At 48.6% G+C, this 21240-nt stretch overlaps 2 protein-coding genes across 3 annotated transcripts in view; one reads left to right on the top strand and one right to left on the bottom strand.

Moving 5' to 3' along the window:
- CHEK2 (checkpoint kinase 2) overlaps positions 1-16116 on the bottom strand; it is a 26506-nt gene extending 10390 nt beyond the window's left edge. The window contains exons 1-8 of one of the 2 annotated variants that reach the window (XM_048514242.1): positions 15643-16111; positions 15365-15489; positions 15125-15272; positions 14617-14707; positions 11744-11852; positions 10448-10501; positions 8588-8649; positions 7363-7462 (exon numbers count right to left, since the gene is read on the bottom strand). In XM_048514242.1, coding sequence (XP_048370199.1) covers positions 7363-7462; positions 8588-8649; positions 10448-10501; positions 11744-11852; positions 14617-14707; positions 15125-15272; positions 15365-15489; positions 15643-15943 — 990 coding nt within the window. In that variant the 5' untranslated portion in view covers positions 15944-16111. Of the gene's footprint in view, positions 1-7362; positions 7463-8587; positions 8650-10447; positions 10502-11743; positions 11853-14616; positions 14708-15124; positions 15273-15364 lie in introns of both variants that reach the window. The other variant, XM_048514241.1, reaches the window with a different exon arrangement.
- HSCB (HscB mitochondrial iron-sulfur cluster cochaperone) lies at positions 15942-21240 on the top strand. The gene is made up of 6 exons (XM_048513892.1): positions 15942-15955; positions 16098-16335; positions 16449-16538; positions 16891-17035; positions 19316-19363; positions 20076-21240. Exons 1-6 carry the CDS (start codon positions 15942-15944, stop codon positions 20165-20167), a joined length of 627 nt encoding a protein of 208 aa, XP_048369849.1. The 3' UTR covers positions 20168-21240.

The raw sequence follows: 21240 nt of genomic DNA, 5'->3' as shown, positions 1-21240 counted from the left end.
TGTACATCCAAAGGGAGACTCGAAAGCTATATTGGTCTTACTTAACTCTTTACCTACTTCGCACTGGTTACAGTGTGAGGACTCTTCTGTTAACTTTCAAGTACAGCAGAGTCCCTCTATCCCTTACTCTTTGAGTCGCAGACCTATTTTATTTACATAGAAGAGTTCAGGCATCAACATTACAAGGAGTTTTTAATAACCTTAAAAGTCCCCACTCATCAACCAGCACTGTATCCAACTGTGTGCAGAAGACCTCACCAACTTAAATCTTTTATACACAGCCCAAAAAGGGTATTTACACTTTAAGACCTTCCAAAACTACTTTGGAAGGAATGGAATGCCAACTTGAGTCACTGTCCAAAGATATGCCAATACTCTTACTCCAAAATGATCTCTAAGGCACTCTAACCTCATTGGTTCCAGACAATTAAGCTCCCTTGAGTCACTTAGAATAACTTCCCAGCTAGATTCAACTGATATGCAACCCTCAGCCATCTTTGGGCTACCCTCCAGCAGCTGACACTGAAAGGCTCTCTCTTCACCAGGCTGAGGCTGATCACTTCTGCCCCAATCACCAATCAGACCGGAGTTGAACTCCCAAAAACTCTAGGACCAATGAGGGACCCTGATGGAGCTGGACATCAGCCTCTAAGGTCCTCTGGCGGTTCTTCTCAGACAGAATCCTCATCCATCGAGACTTTTTTCAAGTGGCCGAAATCCTTGGAGGCTCAAGAACTGGTAGGGAACTAAACGATCCCCCCACCTTTCCAGGAATGCTAAAGGCAGCCATATGTAGAGTCTCCCAAACATATCTCCAACAACTCCTCTCATTTGTTTTAGAGATCTTGCTACTACAGAGGGCAGGCTTTCTCCATCTCAAATTGAGCCCAGCAAAGACAGGAGTGCATCAAGGCCCTTGTAACCGATTGCCCAGTGAAATCAAGCCCAGGTAACATAGAGCTTAGACTGGAAACATCAAAGAACATCTCAAACCAGCTTCCATGCCCTAATATGCTCTGCTGCCCCTGGCTCTAAAACCTTTACAGAGGTTACAAAGCCAGAGGGCAAACACAAGGATGAAAAAATATTATAGCTCCTGACAAACCAGACTTCCAGTGGTCACAGTAAACAACAGTCAAATTCCCTCTGAACCTACAATACTCCATTCACAATAAAGTGCCAATGGTAATTACTGCATCATCTACAATGATAATAGGGACTGGGGACAAAGCTGGAACAACTAGGAGCTGGACTGCCCAAATCGCCCACTACCATCAGCACAAGCCCAAATATCAGTATACTCCTACTTGGGAATCTAGCTGGATGGGGGAGATCTAAAAGAGAAGACTGCTACTTAATGGATTTTCTTGCTAACTTTGACTGTATTCTCTTACATAGTTGAAACCTGAGTCAGCAGGATGTCTCTAAATTAAAAGTGCTACTCTAACTCCTATCATTTTACCAGTAGGGTTGCAAATCCAACCCTAGAGGAAGGGCGCTTTTTTTCAAAGCTGACATACCTTTTGCTTTTTTGATCAGAGGATCAGCTATCCCTCTAAAGTGAAGAGCACCTTGATCCATGTATCCCCTTTGCTCTGTGATCTCTTACTCATTGACATGTGCCCAAAAGAGCCACTACTACTTCTACTAATGTGCATACCTACCTCCAACAACCACAGACCCTCACTTAACTCACTAGTCCAAGTGGAATCAATTTACTTAACCATATTTACCAACATAGAGATTAGGAATATCCTGACACCTTTTGCCTCATGTTATGAGTGACTTTAATGCTAGAATAAGCAAAGGAACTCAACGCGATCCTCAAAACTGCACGAGACCCCAGTGACGGTCTTAACTTCACCCAATCCAACTAAGCTTCAAAGGATACAAAAATCAAAATCAAATAAAAGTGAGTCATTTCCTAACTGAGTTTTTTGTCTGTGTCAAAATAAACTCAATACTTAATGGCTCCACCCACTTTCCTTGAGCTCTAGCCAGTTTACTCCTCTTCTCCATCCAGGGATGGCATTAGCATAATAGATTATGGAGATTTGCACACCTAACTTCATATAGGAACTCCATCCACCTCTTCAAGATTGGAAAACGTGACATGAAAGTGACCATCCACTTACCCCTGTTGTTATCCCTGAAGAGACTTGTGGTTTCTGCAATAAGAGTTTCCAACTATAGGAAAACGCTCTCAAACTTTCAAAAAAGGAGTTATACAGAAAAAATCCACTGGTCATTTCCCAGGATGCAGGTAACATGCCTTATCATCCACCTTGGTCAATGATCACTCTTACCTGAGATTTGAGAAAGACCTGATTATTAACTCCTGATCCAAGAAGCCCCACTTTACCATGGAATGCCTCCTCTGAGGATACCTCTACCAGACTACATTCACCAGCAATGCACAGCTCAATTTAATATGGCTCCTAAAAAAACAAGCTGGTCCGGGATTAATTCGACCGTATCCAGTCAAAAAAGACTGCTGAGAGCGATATTTAATATTTAAGACCCTCACATATAATACCAAGCGCACTTCGTTATCCCTAGCAAACTCCATCTACAAAAGCGGAAAAAAGGAACACCAAACACTACATACAAACTTAAAAGAGACCAGCTCTGCCTAATACTCAATGGACAACATTAATACATCTGATGCCCTAAAATCAATAACACCCAGAACAATTTCTGGGCAATGAGTGGAACGGACCTTCCAAATCATCATTACTTGCTGCAAATGTAACCAGACCTCTAATGGACTAATCTATTTCTCGAAGTTCTCTTCGTGGATCCTCATAGTACATCCTGATATATGGGAGAAAGCTGGACCAGGGGACAACATTCCGCCATGGCTATCCTCCTACACTTTCAGAGGGACATGCAGCATCATTTGAATTCATCACTAAAGAAAAAAAAATAAGGCCCTTAGGTCCGGATCCAGGATCCTCAAGTAGGTATTCTTTGAACACACCTCCGACTGGTGGACCCCTATTTTAGTCAAGTTGTTCTCCTTCATTGACCAGGCATGGAATGAATTCCTGAAGCCTGGCTCCTCAATAAATTAGTGTGCTTGTGAAATCCATAAGAAAGGACCACAACGTAACAGACCAGAGAACTTCCAGACCTATCAGCTTACTTCTTATCAACTCTTTAGGGAACTCTATGCAAAAGAATATCTTATAGACAAAGCTAATGATATGGCAAAATAAAAACAGGGATTATAGGTCCAATTAACAGGGTGGATTTAGAGCCGGAAATCTACACAACTGACCACTGTCTCTAATTCCCCTCTCTCTCTTTCTTGTGGACAAATATACCAACCAAGGACAAAAGAGAACTATACGTAGTGCATTTTGGATCTGAGTAATGCCTTCACAGTGTCTCTAGGACCCTTTCTCTGGTCCAAGCTAGAATTCAAATGGACATGGATCCACCTCGCTTATTATTCATGCTAGATTCGGAAATTGTACAGTGCAACCTCCTGCCAGGTAAAAGTTGGAGACCATTCGACTCACTCTCTCAACAAAAATACCCACCTTCCCCAAGAGGGAGTTTCTTCAACAGGGTGTGTGCTGCCCTCAAGCACCTATTTAACTTATATATATAAATGACCTGCAAGAGACCATTATCTCTAACACGGTAGGAAGGACATCCACCGAAAAGCAGTGAGGCCATCCTATTCCATTGCTACTTGTATTTAATTTGATACTGCCTATTCTATCGCAGAAGAGCCAGAGTCGGCCTTATATGAGGATATTTAAAAGCATTCTTCAACTACTGTGATATAGAAACTGGAACTGAAGGTTAATCTACAGTGAAAGATCCAAAATAAGTAGTTTTCTTTCTAACTCTGAAACAGATGACATGGAAAATCAATAACATCCATCTTAATCCAAGGTCAAATCTTTAAATATTTAGGCCCTAAATTTTACTATAATTTCCAGTGGTCACTACAAAGATCTTGCTCCATAACTTCCGAAAAAGGCTGCCATCAGGTAATGCCTCTTACCCTATTTACGGGAAGGGTTTTCAATCCATCATTAAGCTTGCCCTTCTGAGAGATTTTCCAAGCAAAGGTGAAGTTCCAAAGGGAGACTCCTTACTGGGATCCCCATATGGATCAATGCTTTCTAACCTGTGAAATTGATCCTAATCCAAGCATCATTTCTGAGGAAGGAGTAATGGAGTCCTCATTGAAAGTATCACCTTCACTCACTTCCCTGTGTCTTGAATTGGACTGGATCCATTAGTCTAAAACCCTAGCTTGGATTTTCACAATAAAAAATTCTGGCTCAAGATCCACTTTTAGATCCAAGGGATGACGTATATTACCAACACACCTACTTAAAGAGATAATTACTGCTCCAAATGGGTCCAAGGGCTATTACCAACAAAGATTAGGAGACATTGAATAGGACCAAACTGTCCTTCAAAAACTTAGCAATGAGAACTTTATCTTCTCTTCAAGTTAGAACCAAGACGGACTATAGACCGAAAGACCATGGAACTTGTAGGCTTTCTCATTCATCCAAAATTCCAGTCTGTTCCTCCTCAAAGCTTTGGGCATCAGCTTCCCAGAGTATGGAGTTTTAGCCAATTACCTAGCAGCTATCATTTTTACCGCTTGCCCACCGTCACTTATGTTAGCCATGGATTCAACAGTCTTCCTTCTTCAGGCCTCCTACCTTCAACGGAAGGGTATCCACCAAGATTCTAAACAACAAAGACACTGTCGTTGTGGCTCCATTGGACTCCTCTTTATCCATGTCCCTCCTAGAGTGCTCAGAACAAATAAAATGCAGATGTTGGCCTCTGTGATTGACTCACACTTGCGCCTACTAGTGGCGCAGGAAAAATTTCTAACCCTACTAAGTTGCCATATCATGCTTTCTCTTGAGAGTTACAACGTACTCATACAACACCATTATGGCGCAGCTCTATACTCCTGACAAACTACTTTAGAAAGTGCTTCAATTTATTCTCATATATTTATTACTTTTAACTGTGTATTTTTTTAAATATATACATATAATTATACCTTCAGTACCTTGCTAAACCAAATTGGTTTTTTATTATTTGGTACAGGGAGACCAAAGTTTTTAAAGTATAAAGATATGATTACACATAAAGACAAACGTGATAGAACTTCTTATATAAAAGATAGGTATTCGCTCTCCAATCTGTCTTAATCTGCATGGTAGGGATACCTATTGCCATGTATCATCATTTGCTTTTAACCACTTCTACTAAACAAGATCTATTTTTATTGTAATTTTATATTGCAATTGGATTGTATTTCTGCACTTAACTGATGTAGGGAATTATTTGTTGTCATTTGTCAGAAATTGTTTCTTTTAAAAAAAGGAATCTGAAGTGATTTGAGCCCCTTGGGGTCAACCGTCAGGTTATGTGGTCTGTTTCCTTGCTGCTGAACTATACTTGAGACTGAAGAATGTGTCTGTGTAAATCTTGATCTATTTATGCCTATTAAAGGTTAATAAAGATAAAGATAAAGAATTAAAAAAACCTTTCAAGACTGAAAGACTTGCCAATTCAATATATTATTCTCTCTCACACAAACACAGAGGGTGTCGATGGCAGAAAGGGTCTCTACTCAATACCCATTAGAATGCGGGGCCCCTCGGGGGCGATCCTTTCCCCAGTGCTCTTCAGCATCTGCGTGTCCCCTCTTCCAGAGTTTGGGAGTCATCAGAATGCAGAGGACTCCCACTTGTACCTATCAATGGCCAGTGGGCCACGTGCTGTCCTGGGTACTTTGGATGGGTAGTAGGAGATCATGATGAGATGGATGCAGCAGTTAGATGAAGTTAAAGTCGACCAGAGATGGAGGTCCTTTGGCTGGGCAAGGAGGTTTGGAATGGAAGATTCAGCTCCCAGCCCTTGATGGGGCACAACTAATAACATTTGTTTCAGTCAAGAGTTTGGGGGTGATCACTCCCTTTCATTAAAGGTACAGATCACCAATGTTGCTAGGATGCCTTTTTAAGATCTTCACCAGGTCCAGCATCTAATCCCTCACCTGTCCTGCTGTGATCTAGCCATTGTGATCCATAAAATGCCTCATTGTGAATCACTCTGTGCAGGACTGCCCTGAGGCTGCTCCATAAATAACAACTGGTCTAGAATGGAGCTGTGTGGTTGTTACAGGGACTCCATGGAGAGCACATACACGACCGGTTCTCCATCAGCTGCACTGGCTTCAAGTACCAGGTCATGTTCAAGATGCTAGTGCTCCTTTTTATAGTCCGAAACAATCTGGGGCCTTCATATTTGCAGGACCGTCTTTCTCGTATGTCCCCCAGAGAGCCTTGCGGTTGGCTGGAAGCAATCTTCTGGTGGTCCATGTCCAGTTGTCCTTGACAGCCTCAGACTACTTGGTGGAGGCCCCTGCCTGGTGGAACTCTCTGCCTAATGATATCCGAGTCCTACAGGACTTGGCTCAGTTTTGCAGGGCTTGTAAGCTGGAGATCTTTCACCAGGTTTATGGTTCAGGGTGGCAAAGATGATATGCAGCAGCCTCCCTCCCTGCCTCCCTGGACCCTGCTTTGGATTCCCACATTTTAGAGAAGAGTTTGAATTTATACCCCTCTTTCTCTCCTGTAGGAGACTGCAAACTCCCCTTCCTCTCCCCACAACAGACACCTTGGGTGGTAGGTGGGGCTGAGAGAGTTCAGCCCAAGGTCACCCAGATGTTCACCAGAAAGGACTCCACCTCTCATGTGGAAGAGTGGGGAATCAAACGCAGTTCTCCAGATTAGAGTCCCCCTGCTCTTAACTACCTCACTAATAATAGTCATGCTGCTCTTATATTTGAAGTGCCTCCTCTGGCCGTCCCATATCTGTCAAGCAGAGGCTTAACCACGAATGGTAAAGGGTTTTACTGAGTCGACTATATATATATATAATGCTTATAGATGAAATTAGGCACAGGTGCCATCTTTTACTCAGGTTCACAATATATGGATATCAATGTTATACATTTTATCTAATATTTATTGTATTTTTAATCATTGTAAGCTATCCTAATTCTGGCCTAATAATAATTTAGAACAAAAAATGTTTTGAGACTCTACGGTGGGAATTCATATTGCAAAAATTTATCATCACCCCCCTCCCCCATCCTAACGTTTTTTCTTGAGGCAAACACCTTCGCTCATCTCCAGGTTTCCTGGAAGGGCCACAAAAGATGCTGCCTTGAAATAGCACAACGGCATCAGGCACGTTCACTTGGTACCAACCAGCCAGCATTAGCCAGCAGCGTGAACAGGAATGAGAACAGGCAAGGCAAGGCAAGGCAGCCACCTTCATTTGTTTTGAGGAACTGAGAATTACCTGCACAGCCAACAGCATCTGGTAGAAATAAAACTTGCAGATCGCTTCACTCAATCTTGCTGGGGGCAGAACCCTATCGAATAGCTCCCCCCCTTCCATCCTGAAAAGCAAGAACAGAGGAAGACCCATTTCTTAGCAGTTTGTACCCAAGAACAATTCAGATCACTGATTCAACCTAGAGAAGCTTTTAGCAGCCATATTAACCCACAAGACTGTGAAGACATTTCCCCGAGACCCCCACCCTCCAGAAGAGTCCCAGGGACAAGACCCTGCTCAGTGGAAGTTCCCTTTTCAGATTTTCATTCATGGGTGGCATTTAAGTGAAAATCTTCCTCATCTGATCATGGCTTCCAATGTATTGACTCCAAACGTAATTTGTTGGTATTTCATTGTTTTATCATTTTAGATGCATTTTTAAACATTCTGCAACCCAAATATAAGCCAGGCCTGAGACGCAACATATCAGTGTTTATGAACAAATAACCACAAGCAAAGATAGGAGCGGGAGGAAGGGCCTTCTTCCCCGCCTCCCCCTTCTTGGCTTGAAAGACTGCTTTGCTTAAATCTCATCTGTTTCTCCTCAGGCAGCATAGAAGGCTCTGGAACTAGTCTTGGAAGTCAGTTAGGAAGAAAGGCAAACCCTGTTTACGGAAAGCCCTCTGAACAGCGACATTTTGCTGTAACAATCAAAACCCCTTTCCTCCTCTGACACTGCACCGAAATTGCAAAAAACAGGGTTGCAAACAAGAGAAGGAAACACGACCCTTTAATTTTGTCCAAGTAACACTGAGCCATGATTGGAATGTGACATCTGTATCAAGGCTGTTTTTTCCAAGGACCAAACTTAAAAAGCACCCCGCTACAGGCTGTTTATAATTTCCCTCTCTTTAAACCTACTCCCCAATAATCCAGGGAAGGTGGCCACAGTTCTTCAGTACAGTATCTGTTTACATGCAAAAGATTTCTAATTAAATTCCTGCTGTCTTTAGTCAAAGGATCAGGTAGTGGATGATGTGAATCCTTACCAGTCAAAGGAGACAGGACTGGTTTTGACAGATTGGTGGTCTGACTCAGGACAAGCCAGCCTAAGCAGGATTTTTTAAAACCACAATTCAAGGTCAGAAATTCCCAGAAAAACTCCTCAATCATCTGCATTTAAATTGCTGGGCTTGAGTGCCCTCCCAGAAGTAATATACAGAAACACACATTCAAATAGGTTACTTACAACTCCAACACAATGTAAAAATCGTTTCCTTCAAAGAAGTCAATAATTTTTATCAGGCAGGGCTGTAGAAAGCAAAGACAGGAAGAGATCCACGTCACCCTCAGAGAAAATGACAAGGGGATGAAACCACAAATGGATTTCATTTTTGCAGCTTTTCTTCAGAGAACTTGTGAAAAATGTGAGGCATATATCCACACCACGGCCACTATTTTAGGCATGGATGTCTGAAGAACGGAGTCAAATTGAGGCAACTAATTGGTTCTGGTGGGTTTTCCGGGCTGTGTGGCCGTGGTCTGGTGGATCTTGTTCCTAACGTTTCACCTGCATCTTTGGCTGGCATCTTCAGAGGTGTATCACAGAGGGAAGTCTGTACACACTGATGCAACCAAACTCTGAGCAAAGTGGAAACTAATAAGCTTCCAGGTCCAGTGGCATATACCTGAGGGTTCTTAAGTAGCTCAGATGTGAAACTCTTCATCTGTGAACAAGAATATGTAGCTTGTCACTAAAATTGGCCTCCCTGGCAGATTATTAAATTTAATAAAGAAAATGACTGAAAAGGAGAAAATGTCACCAATTTTTTAAAAAGGAAGTCCAGATGAGATTCAGGGATTTACAAGCCAACTAGCCTTACATCTTTCCAGGCAAATAAGCAGAACCTACTATTAAATAATTAATAAGGATACTGAGGAATGAGGCCTGCTGAGGGGAATTCAGGATGGCTTCTGTAAGAACGCACCAACTTTTTGGAGTTCTTTGAGCAAGAACGTGGATAAGGGTGTTCTACTTGGATTTCCAAAAAGCTTTTGAGAAGGCTCCTCACCAAAGATTCCCCTTAAGCTCAGCAATCATGGGGTCAACCCCTTTTATAGATTAGAAAATGTGACAGCGGGAAGCAGCAATACCTGGGCGGTTCTCTCAGTGGAGGGAAGTAAGCAGTGGGATCCCATAAGGACTGGTGCTATTTCATTTGTTCACAAGTAGCCAGGTTAGCAGATCATAGGAAATCATTCAGCATGACAAACCCCAAGGTGAACCACAAAGAGCTACAGGAGGATCCCTCTCTGAACTAGGCAAGTGGAGTTCAGTGGAAGGTGATGCATATCGGAATAAAAATTCTAATCCTTGATACATTATGATGTTGGCTGAACCTTGGGGTTGTAGTAGAAAGCTTGATGAAAACGTCCACTAAATGTGAGGTAGCAGTGAAAAAGGCCAACTCCAGGCTAGACATTAAGAAGGAAGGGACTGAAAATTGGACAGGCAATATGGTAATGTCCTTGTTTAGGTCTATAGTGGATATGGGAAACTGTGTCTTGTTTGTTTGGCCTCTACGGTAGCTGGTTGGCTGGTGTGCAGAACAGGATGCGGGATTAGATGAACCCCGAGTGTGATCCAGCAGCACTCTTCTCATGTTCTTAACCTCAATACAAATGAAAAGGTTACCACCAACGTAAGAACCATGGACACAACTGGCACGTTATGCTGTGTAAACCAAGCATCACTGGCGAGCCAGCAGGGTGTCACCGTTAAGAGAGCTGGACTCTAATCAGGAGAATCAGGTTGGGTTCCCCACTCCTGGGCCTCTGGATGACCTTGGAACAGTCACAGTTCTCTGAAGTCTCTCAGCCTCACATACCTCACAAGGGGAGAAGGAGGGACTGTGACTGTCAGCCACTTTGAGACGCCCTGAGGTAGACAGAAGTGGGGCATGAAATCAGCTCTTCTTCAATTACTTTTACAGAAGAAAACTGAAACAGTATTTCTCAGAACCATAACCAAGGCTTTATTGACAATAAGGAGGAAGAGACGAACAAAAGTCAAATAACAAAGTAGATACAGTTTTATGGACACACTCACATGGTCAACTTTCTTCAGAATCTCCACTTCTGTTTCCACATTATAAGGCTTGTCCTGCCGGTTTCAAAAAGCAGAACGTCCAGTTATTTGCAGAGCATCTGATCAGCCGCATCCACCTAAGAGCAGCACTGAGAGCAGCAGTGTGAAAGCTGAGACCACACAAAGACCAGTCTGAAGCCCTCGCCCGTGGAGTCAGAGCAGAAGGCAACGCGATCTGAGGTACATTTCAAAGCAGAAGACCCAGAAGAACCCAAAATTTCTGAGCCTTCACACCACTCAGGAATCAGGCCTGTCCAGTCTTCACAGGGGCTCCATTTGGCTAGGGTGACACACCAGCGAAAACAAATTAGAGCCACTAAAGAGGCGCAATTTCAATGTCAAGCTGGAAACTGATCTTTATCCCCCCCCCCCTTATTATTGCCTGCTCATTTCCCTAATTGGGGGGAACCACAGGCCCTTTGTGTAGGGGAGGGGCTGGTCCACCGAAGTGTGCCTTGCTTTCTTGGATCTGCCAGTGCTTTCTGACTGGCTACTTTGCCCTTGGGCAGCTGCAGTCAGTGCACCAAATGCAGCATCAGCCTCAGGCGCTCAGAGTCTGCCGCTCTTTGTCAGTCACGGGCTCCCTCTTGTTTCCAATCGACTGCTGGGCTCCAACTGCACACCACTGCGTTGAGAGTCCACGTGCACTGGCTGTGGGGCATCTCTGGCAATTTATTTATTTATTTATTTTATTTTTTGAACTTATATACCGCCCCATCCCCAAGGGGCTCTGGGCGGTGACTGCCAATCTGTGCCTGAGAGTCAGGAAGTCAACGCAGGAACAGACTTTGCATTTTCAGTCCAGGGGTAAGGGGGGAGCTAGCTATGCCTCCTCCTCCCCATCTGCTTGCACCTTTACTTCAGGGGGGGAGAGCACAGAGGCCCTGATTTCTCCCATGGCTGCCTCCCTTGTTCTCTTTTTGCTTGTTCCTCTTGGCCAGGGAGAATTGCTACTCTTGCTCCTCCCCCCCAGCCCCCGCCAGTCAATGGAGGAGCAATGGTGTGTTGTTGGTGCCTACAGACCTCCTGCCCTTAGTTTCAGACTTTTCTGCAAACCTGGTGGGGTCCAAGTTTGCAGGAAAAACTATTTGTTTTCCCTCTGTGGCTCCAATGTGCAGATTTAAGTTTGCACAGATGGAGCCACAGATTTCAGTGTGTGTGAGTATATGTATGTATGTATGTATGTATGTATGTATGTATGTATGTATGTATGTACGTATGTATATAAATATATATGATAAATTAGTATATACTTACAATCTGTGGCAAAGCATCTGTAATAAACCTCGACTTATTTATGATTTTGATGGCAACTTTGCGACAGGTGCTCCTCTCAAATGCCAGCTTCACCTCCCCACAGGCGCCACTAGCAAAACATTTAAGGTTTTTTAGATGGTGAATCTTTGGAAGAAAAGACATACTAAGTTCCCCCACAAAGAATGCCACCTGGCTACTCTCAGGCCAACCAGGAAGGGAAAGGCAAAGGGGCAGGTGCGAGCAGCTCTCACACACCTTCAAAGCCACCTGTCCAGCATCCCCCTTCTGACAGTGAAAATTCCTGCACTCCCCATCGGCCATTATTGGACGTTTCATCAAATCTGGGGGGGTCGTGAATGAGAGCCAAAGACGACTGAGATTTCTTGATGCTGGTGGAGTTACTGGGGCAGCCACTCTGAAGCTGCCCAGGACAGGCATGGTGTTCACAACCAGGAATTAAAACCCTGGATCTCCTTGGTATGCGAGGGGCAGCAGTGGCGTAGTGGTTAAGAGCAGGTGTACTCTAATCTGGAGGAACCGGGTTTGATTCCCTGCTCTGCTGCTTGAGCTGTGGAGGCTTATCTGGGGAATTCAGATTAGCCTGTACTCTCCAACCAACACCAGCTGGGTAACCTTGGGCTAGTCACCGTTCTTCTGAGCTCTCTCAGCCCCACCTACCTCACAGGGTGTTTGTTGTGAAAGGGAGGGAAGGAAAATGAGTTTGTAAGCCCCTTTGGGTCTCCTTACAGGGAGAAAGGGGGGATATAAATCCAACTCTTCTCCTTCTCCTCCCCCGCCCCATTGGGCTGAGTAGGTGCTGGCAGGATGTTACTGTCAGAACTCAAGGCCCAAATGAGGCAAGACCAGCCCTCCCCCTTTCATGCATGGGGGAGGGCAGACTGAAAAGGAACTGTTCCTTCTGTGGATAAATGTGTGACCGTGCAAAGGACGCACTGGTTTGAACATTCCAGAGGGGAGGGAAGTTGAGAGGCTCAGGACTGGCAAGTTTCAACCTAAGTCGGTCCTCTTTCTGTTTCTTTTTTTTTATTGTCCGGCAACCCTAGTGCTTCAGTCTGTATTTTAGAGTTTTGCCAGTAGAATAATGCCTGTATTTGTTCTAAGAGCAGCAGTGGCGTAGGAGGTTAAGAGCTCGTGTATCTAATCTGGAGGAACCGGGTTTGATTCCCAGCTCTGCCGCCTGAGCTGTGGAGGCTTATCTGGGGAATTCAGTTTAGCCTGTACACTCCCACACACGCCAGCTGGGTGACCTTGGGCTAGTCACAGCTTCTCGGAGCTCTCTCAGCCCCACCCACCTCACAGAGTGTTTGTTGTGAGGGGGGAAGGGCAAGGAGATTGTCAGCCCCTTTGAGTCTCCTGCAGGAGAGAAAGGGGGGATATAAATCCAAACTCTTCTTCTTCTTCTTCTAAGAGAGAGTAATTGTCTTGATTCCTACTACACATCACAATAGTTATCAAAGCAGCCCTGGCTTGGATGCTCCTTATGGAACCAAACTGGTCAGCGTGTCAGAGGTGGGGGCAGTGGGCCGAAGGGAGAAGCTGGCAATAGCATTGAAGAGGGGGCTGAGCAGCAAGGGTGGCCTGCTAGGTGCTGGGGGGGGCAGGAAACATAAAGAACAGCTCGCTGGGAACGCAGAAATCTTCAACAACAGAGCCACACAAAAGACAGTGAGGGAGAGGTCACAAGAGTCACAGCGTGTGCAGTGCTTAAAGACACCCTGACTCCTCAGATGCTCACCACCCAAGGGGTCAGATGACTCCTGCAGCCAGAGCACCACGCCTGACTCCTGGACCGGATCCAGCTGCCTCCGCCTGTCCCAGGGGCCATCTCAACAAGGCAGACTGCTCACAGCCAAAGACATCAGTGCGCATGTGTGCAAGCAAGGGGGGCAACTAGTGGCATCCCCCCACCCCCCGCAGCTCGCACCCTGTCCCTTGACTTGCAAGCCCATTCACTGGACCTCACTTCTGTCCCCCTCCTGCTGCAAAGGGCCTAGAGCTGCCCCCCTCTCTGGCTGGCCTTGCTCCACCTCAGAATGTGCTAAACTGGGTGGCAAAGGAGCACAGAAACCTTTTAAAGAAACCAATAAAGTGTCTGGGGCAGCCCATCTGTGATGCCATCCCCCGCTTCGTGGTTTGCCTCTTCCTGTGTGGGGACTGAACCTGCAGCCCTGGCAATGCCAGATCATGCCCACCTGTCCAATGCTCTCAGGCTGGCCACACGTAGCTGGTGAGGGCATCAGAGCTCCCTTCCCAAGCAGGCTATGGAGGGGTGTGCGAAGCCCCTTTGCTGGGAGCTCTGCTCCCTGCCCTCCGCCTGGCAAGCAGCAAGTTGGCTACGAGTTGAGGCTCAGGCACTTGTCAGTGGGGCGCCCTGAAGTGTGCTGGCTCCAGGGCTCCTGCCATGTGACTCTACTGAGGCTGCTGATGGGCCTTTTCTACCTGACCCCTGGCACTCAGCTGCGGGGTGGGGAGGCGGGCAGGAATGGTACAAGGGCTACACCAGCAGGCAGCGGTTGGATGCACACGGATCTACCCCTCAGAGGGACATCATCAGGCACCACTGCCTGAATGGTGGGTGTTGCCAGGGGCTCCAGCACACTCTGAGTGCAGACTGAACCTCACAGAGGGAGGCATGCCCCCCCACCCCCGGTGGTATGTTACCTGGGAACAGACCAGCAGTGCTCTCACAGTGGCCCATTGGATGGGTTTGCCCTCCACAGTCAACCCCATGAAAGAGAATAAAAATGCTTTTGGAACTGCTTTGCTACGTACTGCACCACACAGGGAATGTAGCAAGAAAAACAAACTCTTGCTAAAATGCATCCTGCAAAATGAACACCTCTCTCACTTACCTTCCCAAAGTTTTTGAGATGATGTATTTCTCTCTGAGCTCCTTGGGATACTCTAACTGACTGTCCACTGTCAGGTCAGAAAATACAAACACTGGAAAAATAAATGAAGAGGGCAGCTTTGTGGTTATGGACACTCTGGCTCCCATTTCACTAATCCAGCAGCCACCACTACAAGGGGGGGGGGTGTCAATAATTTCAGGAACTCAGCAGCTGCAGATCAGTTGGGGTCTGAACACTTGAGCAACTTCTAAGTCATCCATAATTATCTGTCGGGGGGGGGGGGTTAGTACAGGGGGTTGTAGTGAGAGGGAGGAAGGAGGAGGGAAGGTTATTGCTCCCTGTACATGTATCCGGTGTTTTTAATATAGCAAGCATAAGGGTCTCCAATTGTATGTTCCAGGGAGGGAAGGGAGTGACGGAGGAGGTAGGAATACCTTGACATTATACTTTATTTGTTAAACTAGTTGAGCACTGATAACGGGAGCGCATCAGGGAAGCGCAGCCTCACCTTTGTTCCGGGGCAGCGCCAGGGCGATGTGGGCGTTGTGCGTCAAGGGCAGCCTCTTTCCCTTCCCGACGAGACGGTCGTTGACGAAGGTGCCATTGGCGCTGTGGTCCTCCAGGTACGCCACGTGGGAGTTCCTGGGTCCGGGTTCCTTGGAGAGAGGGCGGGTCACCAGAGGCGCCGGGCGCGCGCCCCCACCCCCACCCCCACCACAGGCGCGGCCCTCCTGCGCGCGGCGCTCACCCTGAGGAGGCGGAAGTGCCTCTTGCTGTACTGCCGGTAGAGCTCCGTCTGCGCCAGGTCCGGCCCGCAGAAGCTGTAGCCGCAGCCGGGGTCTCTGCCGAACCAGCACTCCGCGCTCGCGCACTCTGCGGGGGGGGGGGGGGGGCAGTCCATCTCCTCGCCTGCTGCGGGCGCCGCCCCCGGGCCGGGAGCGCCGGTGAGGCTGGAGGTTGCCCGAGGGCACGTGTCGCCCCCCTCCCTCCCTCCCTCCCCCCCACCCCCACCGCGGGGAGGCGTACCGAAGGGGCGGAACCCGGGGGCCAGGGCGAAGAGGCGGCCCCAGGGCGGCTGCGGGGGCTCCTCCTCCTCCTCGGCGATGGGCGGCAGCAGCGGCGTCTCCTGCGCGGGCAGCGTCTCCAGGGAGCTCAGCGAGGAGGAGGAGGAGGAGGAAGAGCAGGCGACGGCCCCCTCCTCCCGCCCGGCCATGGCGCCCCTGCCTTCCCGCGCTTTCGGCACACGCGGCGCGCGAGGGGCGCCGGGAAGGGGGCGTGGCGCGCCAGGGGCTGCCGGGAGCTGTAGGCGCGGCGGCGGCGGCGCCATGTGGCGGTGGCGGTGGCGGGGGTGGCGGGGCGGCTTCTGGAGGGCGGTCCCCGCCGGCTGCCGGGCGCGCGGTTCGGGCGCCTGCTGGAGCTGCGGCCTGGCTCTCCACGACGCCGCCGCCTGCCGCTTCTGCCCGGCCTGCCGCGCCCTCCAGCCCCCGGACCGCGGCGCCGACTGCTTCCGCCTGCTCGGATGGTGGGTGGGGGGGGGTGGCCGGGGGTGGGGGGGGGCTGCCTTCCCCCTCCCCCTCCGGCCCGGTGACCCCCCCCGCTCTGCTTCCGCCCCTTCCCCGCAGCCCCCGCACCTTCCGGCTGGACCAGGCCGAGCTGCAGCGGCGCTTCCGGAGCCTCCAGCGCCGCCTCCACCCGGACGGCTTCGGCCAAAGCAGCCAGGTAGGGAGGGAGGGAGGGAGGGGCGGGGGGGGAGGAGGAGGAGGAGAAGGTGGCCCCCCCTCCCTCCCTCCCGGCACTGACCCCCCCCCCCCCCCCCCCCTTTCCCGCTGCAGGCGGAGCGGGAGTTCTCGGAGCAGCACTCGGCGCTGGTGAACGAGGCCTACGACACCCTCCGGCGCCCCCTCAGCCGCGGGCTCTACCTGGTGAGTCAGCCAAAGGGAACGGCGCCCGCCCGCCCGCCCTGGGAGCTGCCCTTGGTGCTGCCGCCGCCGCCGCCTCCGGGCCCGCAGCAGCACCGCCCCGCTCCCCCCAGGGCCGACAGAGCCCCCCTTTCCCCGGGAGCACCGAGGGAGGGGGCGGGCGGGCGGGGGGGAGGCGCTCCAGCAGCAGCTCCTCTCTGGCGGTAAGCGGCGTCCCCCCACCCCCGGCCACATAGGGCCCCCCAGCCCCCACCTGGACCCCTGCCTGGGGAGAGTGTCGCCGTCGTCCGCCCCCCCCCCCCCCACGAGGCAGCCCCACCGCTCTCAGCCCAGCCGTGTTCCTCTTCGTGTCCAGCTGCAGCTGCGTGGGGTGGAGTTGCAGACGGGGGCCGACAGCGAGGCAGACCCGGAGTTCCTCTCAGAAATCATGGAGATCAACGAGAAACTGGCAGCGACAGACCAGGAAGACGCCAGGGCAGAGCTGGAAGTCCACATCGCAGGTTTGGCGTCGGGCGCATCCGGGAGAGGAAGGCAGGGCTGGTTGGGGCACCTAATGCAACAGGCGGCAGATGGACCACAGGAAACACGTATTTATTTTAAATGTGGAATGCCAAAGCAGGTAGTACTAATGGTCACAAGGCTAGGCAGGTTAACGGGGCACGAAGCAGATCCACGGAGGGCAGGTCTATCAGTGGCTACCAGCCCTGGAGACTGAAGGGAACCTGTGCATTCAGAAGCTGCCAACCTCTGGATCCCAGTGCCAGTATCGGGAAAGCCTGTTGCTGGACTTCCAGAGGAACTGACTGGCCACTGTGAGATGAGAGGATGCTGGGCTAGATGGACCTCACCAGCCTGATCCAGCGGGAAAGAACTCTGCGTGAGCTGATGCCACTGCAGGGAGCGAGTGTCACAGTGTCAGGTGATCAGAGAATGTTTTCATTCCTAATGAAGCAAGATGCTCCTACTTGTCAAAGAGAGCTGCAGCTTGTTAAAGCACACTTGCCTCTTTCATCTTCAAAGTACGTCTGTTCCAGTCTTCTTTAAAGCTCCCTACGTGTTGTCCCAAAAAATTGCTGGCCTGCTGGTGTGAGCAGAGGTTTAAACCAGTACCAACCTGAACATAAGAACAAGCCAGCTGGATCAGACCAGAGTCCATCTAGTCCAGCTCTCTGCTACTTGCAGTGGCCCACCAGGTGCCTTTGGGAGCTCACATGCAGGAGGTGAAAGCAATGGCCTTCTGCTGCTGCTGCTGCTGCTCCTGAGCACCTGGTCTGTTAAGGCATTTGCAATCTCAGATCAAGGAGGATCAAGATTGGTAGCCAGAGATCGACTTCTCCTCCATCAATCTGTCCAAGCCCTTTTTAAAGCTATCCAGGTTAGTGGCCATCACCACGTCCTGGGGCAGCATATTCCAAACACCAATCACACGTTGCGGGAAGAAGTGTTTCCTTTTATTAGTCCTAATTCTTCCCCCCAGCATTTTCAATGGATGCCCCCTGGTTCTAGTATTGTGAGAAAGAGAGAAAAATTTCTCTGTCAACATTTTCTACCCCATGCATAATTTTATAGACTTCAATCGTATCCCCCCTCAGCCGCCTCCTCTCCAAACTAAAGAGTCCCAAACGCTGCAGCCTCTCCTCATAGGGAAGGTGCTCCAGTCCCTCAATCATCCTCGTTGCCCTTCTCTGCACTTTTTCTATCTCTTCGATATCTTTTTTGAGATGTGGCGACCAGAACTGAACACAGTACTCCAAGTGCGGTCGCACCACGGCTTTATATAAGGGCATGACAATCCTTGCAGTTTTATTATCAACTCCTTTCCAAATTATCCCCAGCATAGAGTTTGCCTTTTTCACAGCTGCCGTGCATTGAGTTGACATTCCCATGGAACTATCAACTAAGACGCCCAAATCCCTTTCCTGGTCTGTGACTGATAGCACTGACCCCTGTAGCGTGTATGTGAAGTTTGGATTTTTTGCCCCTATGTGCATCACTTTACATTTGGCTACATTGAACTGCATTTGTCATTTCTTAGCCCACTCACCTAATTTATCAAGGTCCGCTTGGAGCTCTTCGCAAACCTTTGTGGTTCCCACCATCCTACCTAATTTGGTATCATCCGCAAATTTGGCCACCACGCTACCCACCCCTACTTCCAGGTCATTTATGAATAGGTTAAAGAGCACTGGTCCCAAAACGGATCCTTGGGGGACACCACTCCCTACATCTCTCCATTGTGAGAACTTCCCATTTATACCCACCCTTTGTTTCCTGTTCCTCAACCAGTTTTTAATCCATAGGAGGACTTCCCCTCTTATTCTTTCATTGCTGAGTTTTCTCAACAGTCTCTGGTGAGGAACTTTGTCAAAAGCCTTTTGGAAATCCAAGTAGACCCAAGTGTCCCACTTTCGTCACCTTCACCCCCCCTGTCCACATGCCTGTTTACACCCTCAAAGAACTCTAGTAAGTTTGTAAGACAGGACTTGCCTCTGCAAAAGCCATGCTGGCTCTTCCTCAGCAGGTCTTGCTTTTCTACATGTTTAATAATTTTATCTTTAATGATAGATTCTACTAATTTACCAGGAACAGATGTCAAACTGACTGGCCTGTAATTTCCCGGGTCCCCCCCTAGATCCTTTCTTAAAAAAGATTGAAGATTGTGAGCATTGGCCATCTTCCGGAAGTCTTCAGGGATGGGAGCTTCTCCGGATTCCAGGGATAAAGCTTTTCGCATATTATCCCATATTGCATAACCTGAACTCGATCTCTTTCCCTTCTAGCCAAACAAGAGGAGCTGGCCAAAGATGTGGCCCAGGCCTTTGATCAAGGTAGGCTCCTGCCTCTCTTGTGCCACGGTTGGTTGCAGATGGCCTGCAGCAGGGCCCTCAGTTGGGGTTCCAAGCAGCACTTGTCAGATGTTCTCTCCCCTGCCATGTTTCATTCACAGGACTTATTTGGAATTCAGGCAGCAGTTTCTTAGAAACTCCTGAGAGCCTCTGACTTGGAAATATTCAATCTACTAGCAATTTTTCTAGTCTTTTTGTGCCTTACTGCTGTGGATGCTTATGACAGGACACATTTTAGCTAGTCGTATTAGATGTAGGGGTATGTTTTTAAAGGAATGCCTCCTGGCCAGAGCGGCCAATTCCCAGAGGCATTTGAACTGCTTCATTGGAGCTGGCTGCTGTTTGGATTAAATGTGAACCTGCCCTTCCACTCTTTCTGAAGGCCCTGCTCTGGTTGCCTCTGCAGTCGGAGGTTAGACAGGCAGCGTCCTAAAACCAGATAAATTTGTCTGTTTCTCTCCACCACAGTTTCGCATCAGTGGGTGTTGGGTTAGACATTCCACTGTTGGTGCTCCTTCCTAGTTATATGTTCGTGTTTGCTGTATTTTTTAAATGGCTTTTAATATATTTCCATTTCCAAATTGTGATGTTTTGAATGTTTGCCACCCTGTGGCAAACTTGTGGAAGGACATATGCTTAAAATAAATAAATGAAAGTACACTATAAACATGCCTTTTCTTTCTTTGGATTGCAGACGATCTTCAGAAAGCAAAAAGAGTCCTGGCCAAAATGAAATATTTTGCCAACCTGGAAGAAAAGGTGAAAAGTAAAAAGATCCCTTCCTAACATCACATTATTAATCAGGAAGGGATTTTTATCATGATGACGGTTCCCTGGTAACTGAACCGTTGTGTGCAGCTCTCGGTTTTTCTGCTCCTTGGAAAATACAAAGAGCCCTGCTGGATGAGACCACGAGTTCAGCATCCTGCCCCCATGCAAGACATCCTTGCTTCTTTCCACAGCCACCCCAGCAGGTGTCTTGGAACTGGAGGCTCCAGGGGGCACTGCCACTGATAGCCATGGGCAGGCCGAAAAGAACAGGGACCTATAGCAGAGGCAGCAGAACGACTCTCAGCTGCTGCAAGAGTCCTCTTTGCTTGTGCTGCCGTGGATGACCGCTTGAAAGCCTCCCCAGCCAGGGGCAGTGGCCTGCCCCCTTGCCCTGCAGTGCTCTTTCCTTACGACTGCCAGGTTTACTCAGGAGTCTGGGGAGAGCATTTAAAACCTGTCTAATAGTTTGAATATTGGAGCATAATAATTTACCAGCAAGCTCCCTATGCAGTGCTTGTAGGGGACACCTTGTTAGCCAGATTCATCTGCTCGACCAGCAGTGGCCTTTGATTTTGGAGGGGCTGCTGGTGGCTGCTGTGGCGCCTTGGTTCTGCTTTGTGTGCCTCTAATCTCTCTTTCTAAGAACGCTCTCCCAGTTCACCTTGGAGGGTCACAAGTTGGGCTGATTGGCTCTAAGTTGGTCTCTTGACCCCCACCCCCTTTTTGAAATTGGCATCTGTTGGATATTTCCCTTGAAAAGATTGTTTTGAATGGCTGTTCATAGTCTTGTGGGAGGATCGCTTTTCCATTCTTAATCAGCACAGATCCTGCCTCCACATGCGAGGCAAAACTGCCAGTATTTGACATGTTGTGCATTGGCTGTAGTGACCTGGTCTGATCATTGTACTGTTGTGGGGTTTCTGCTGAAGCTGGGGACCAGGTGGGCAGCGTTCTGACTGGCCTTGGGAAGCAGTGTATTTTTGAACCCTTGAGATGAGGCTGGTAGAAATCAAAATAATGTAGCCAACTGGATTTGTCTCAGGTTAAGTGTATAAAAGACAGGTGATTAAAATAGATGGTGAATGCCC

This window comes from Sphaerodactylus townsendi, linkage group LG13, assembly GCF_021028975.2.
Source record: "Sphaerodactylus townsendi isolate TG3544 linkage group LG13, MPM_Stown_v2.3, whole genome shotgun sequence".
Taxonomy (NCBI): Eukaryota; Metazoa; Chordata; class Lepidosauria; order Squamata; family Sphaerodactylidae; genus Sphaerodactylus; species Sphaerodactylus townsendi.
This window is presented reverse-complemented; position numbering and strand designations above follow the sequence as displayed.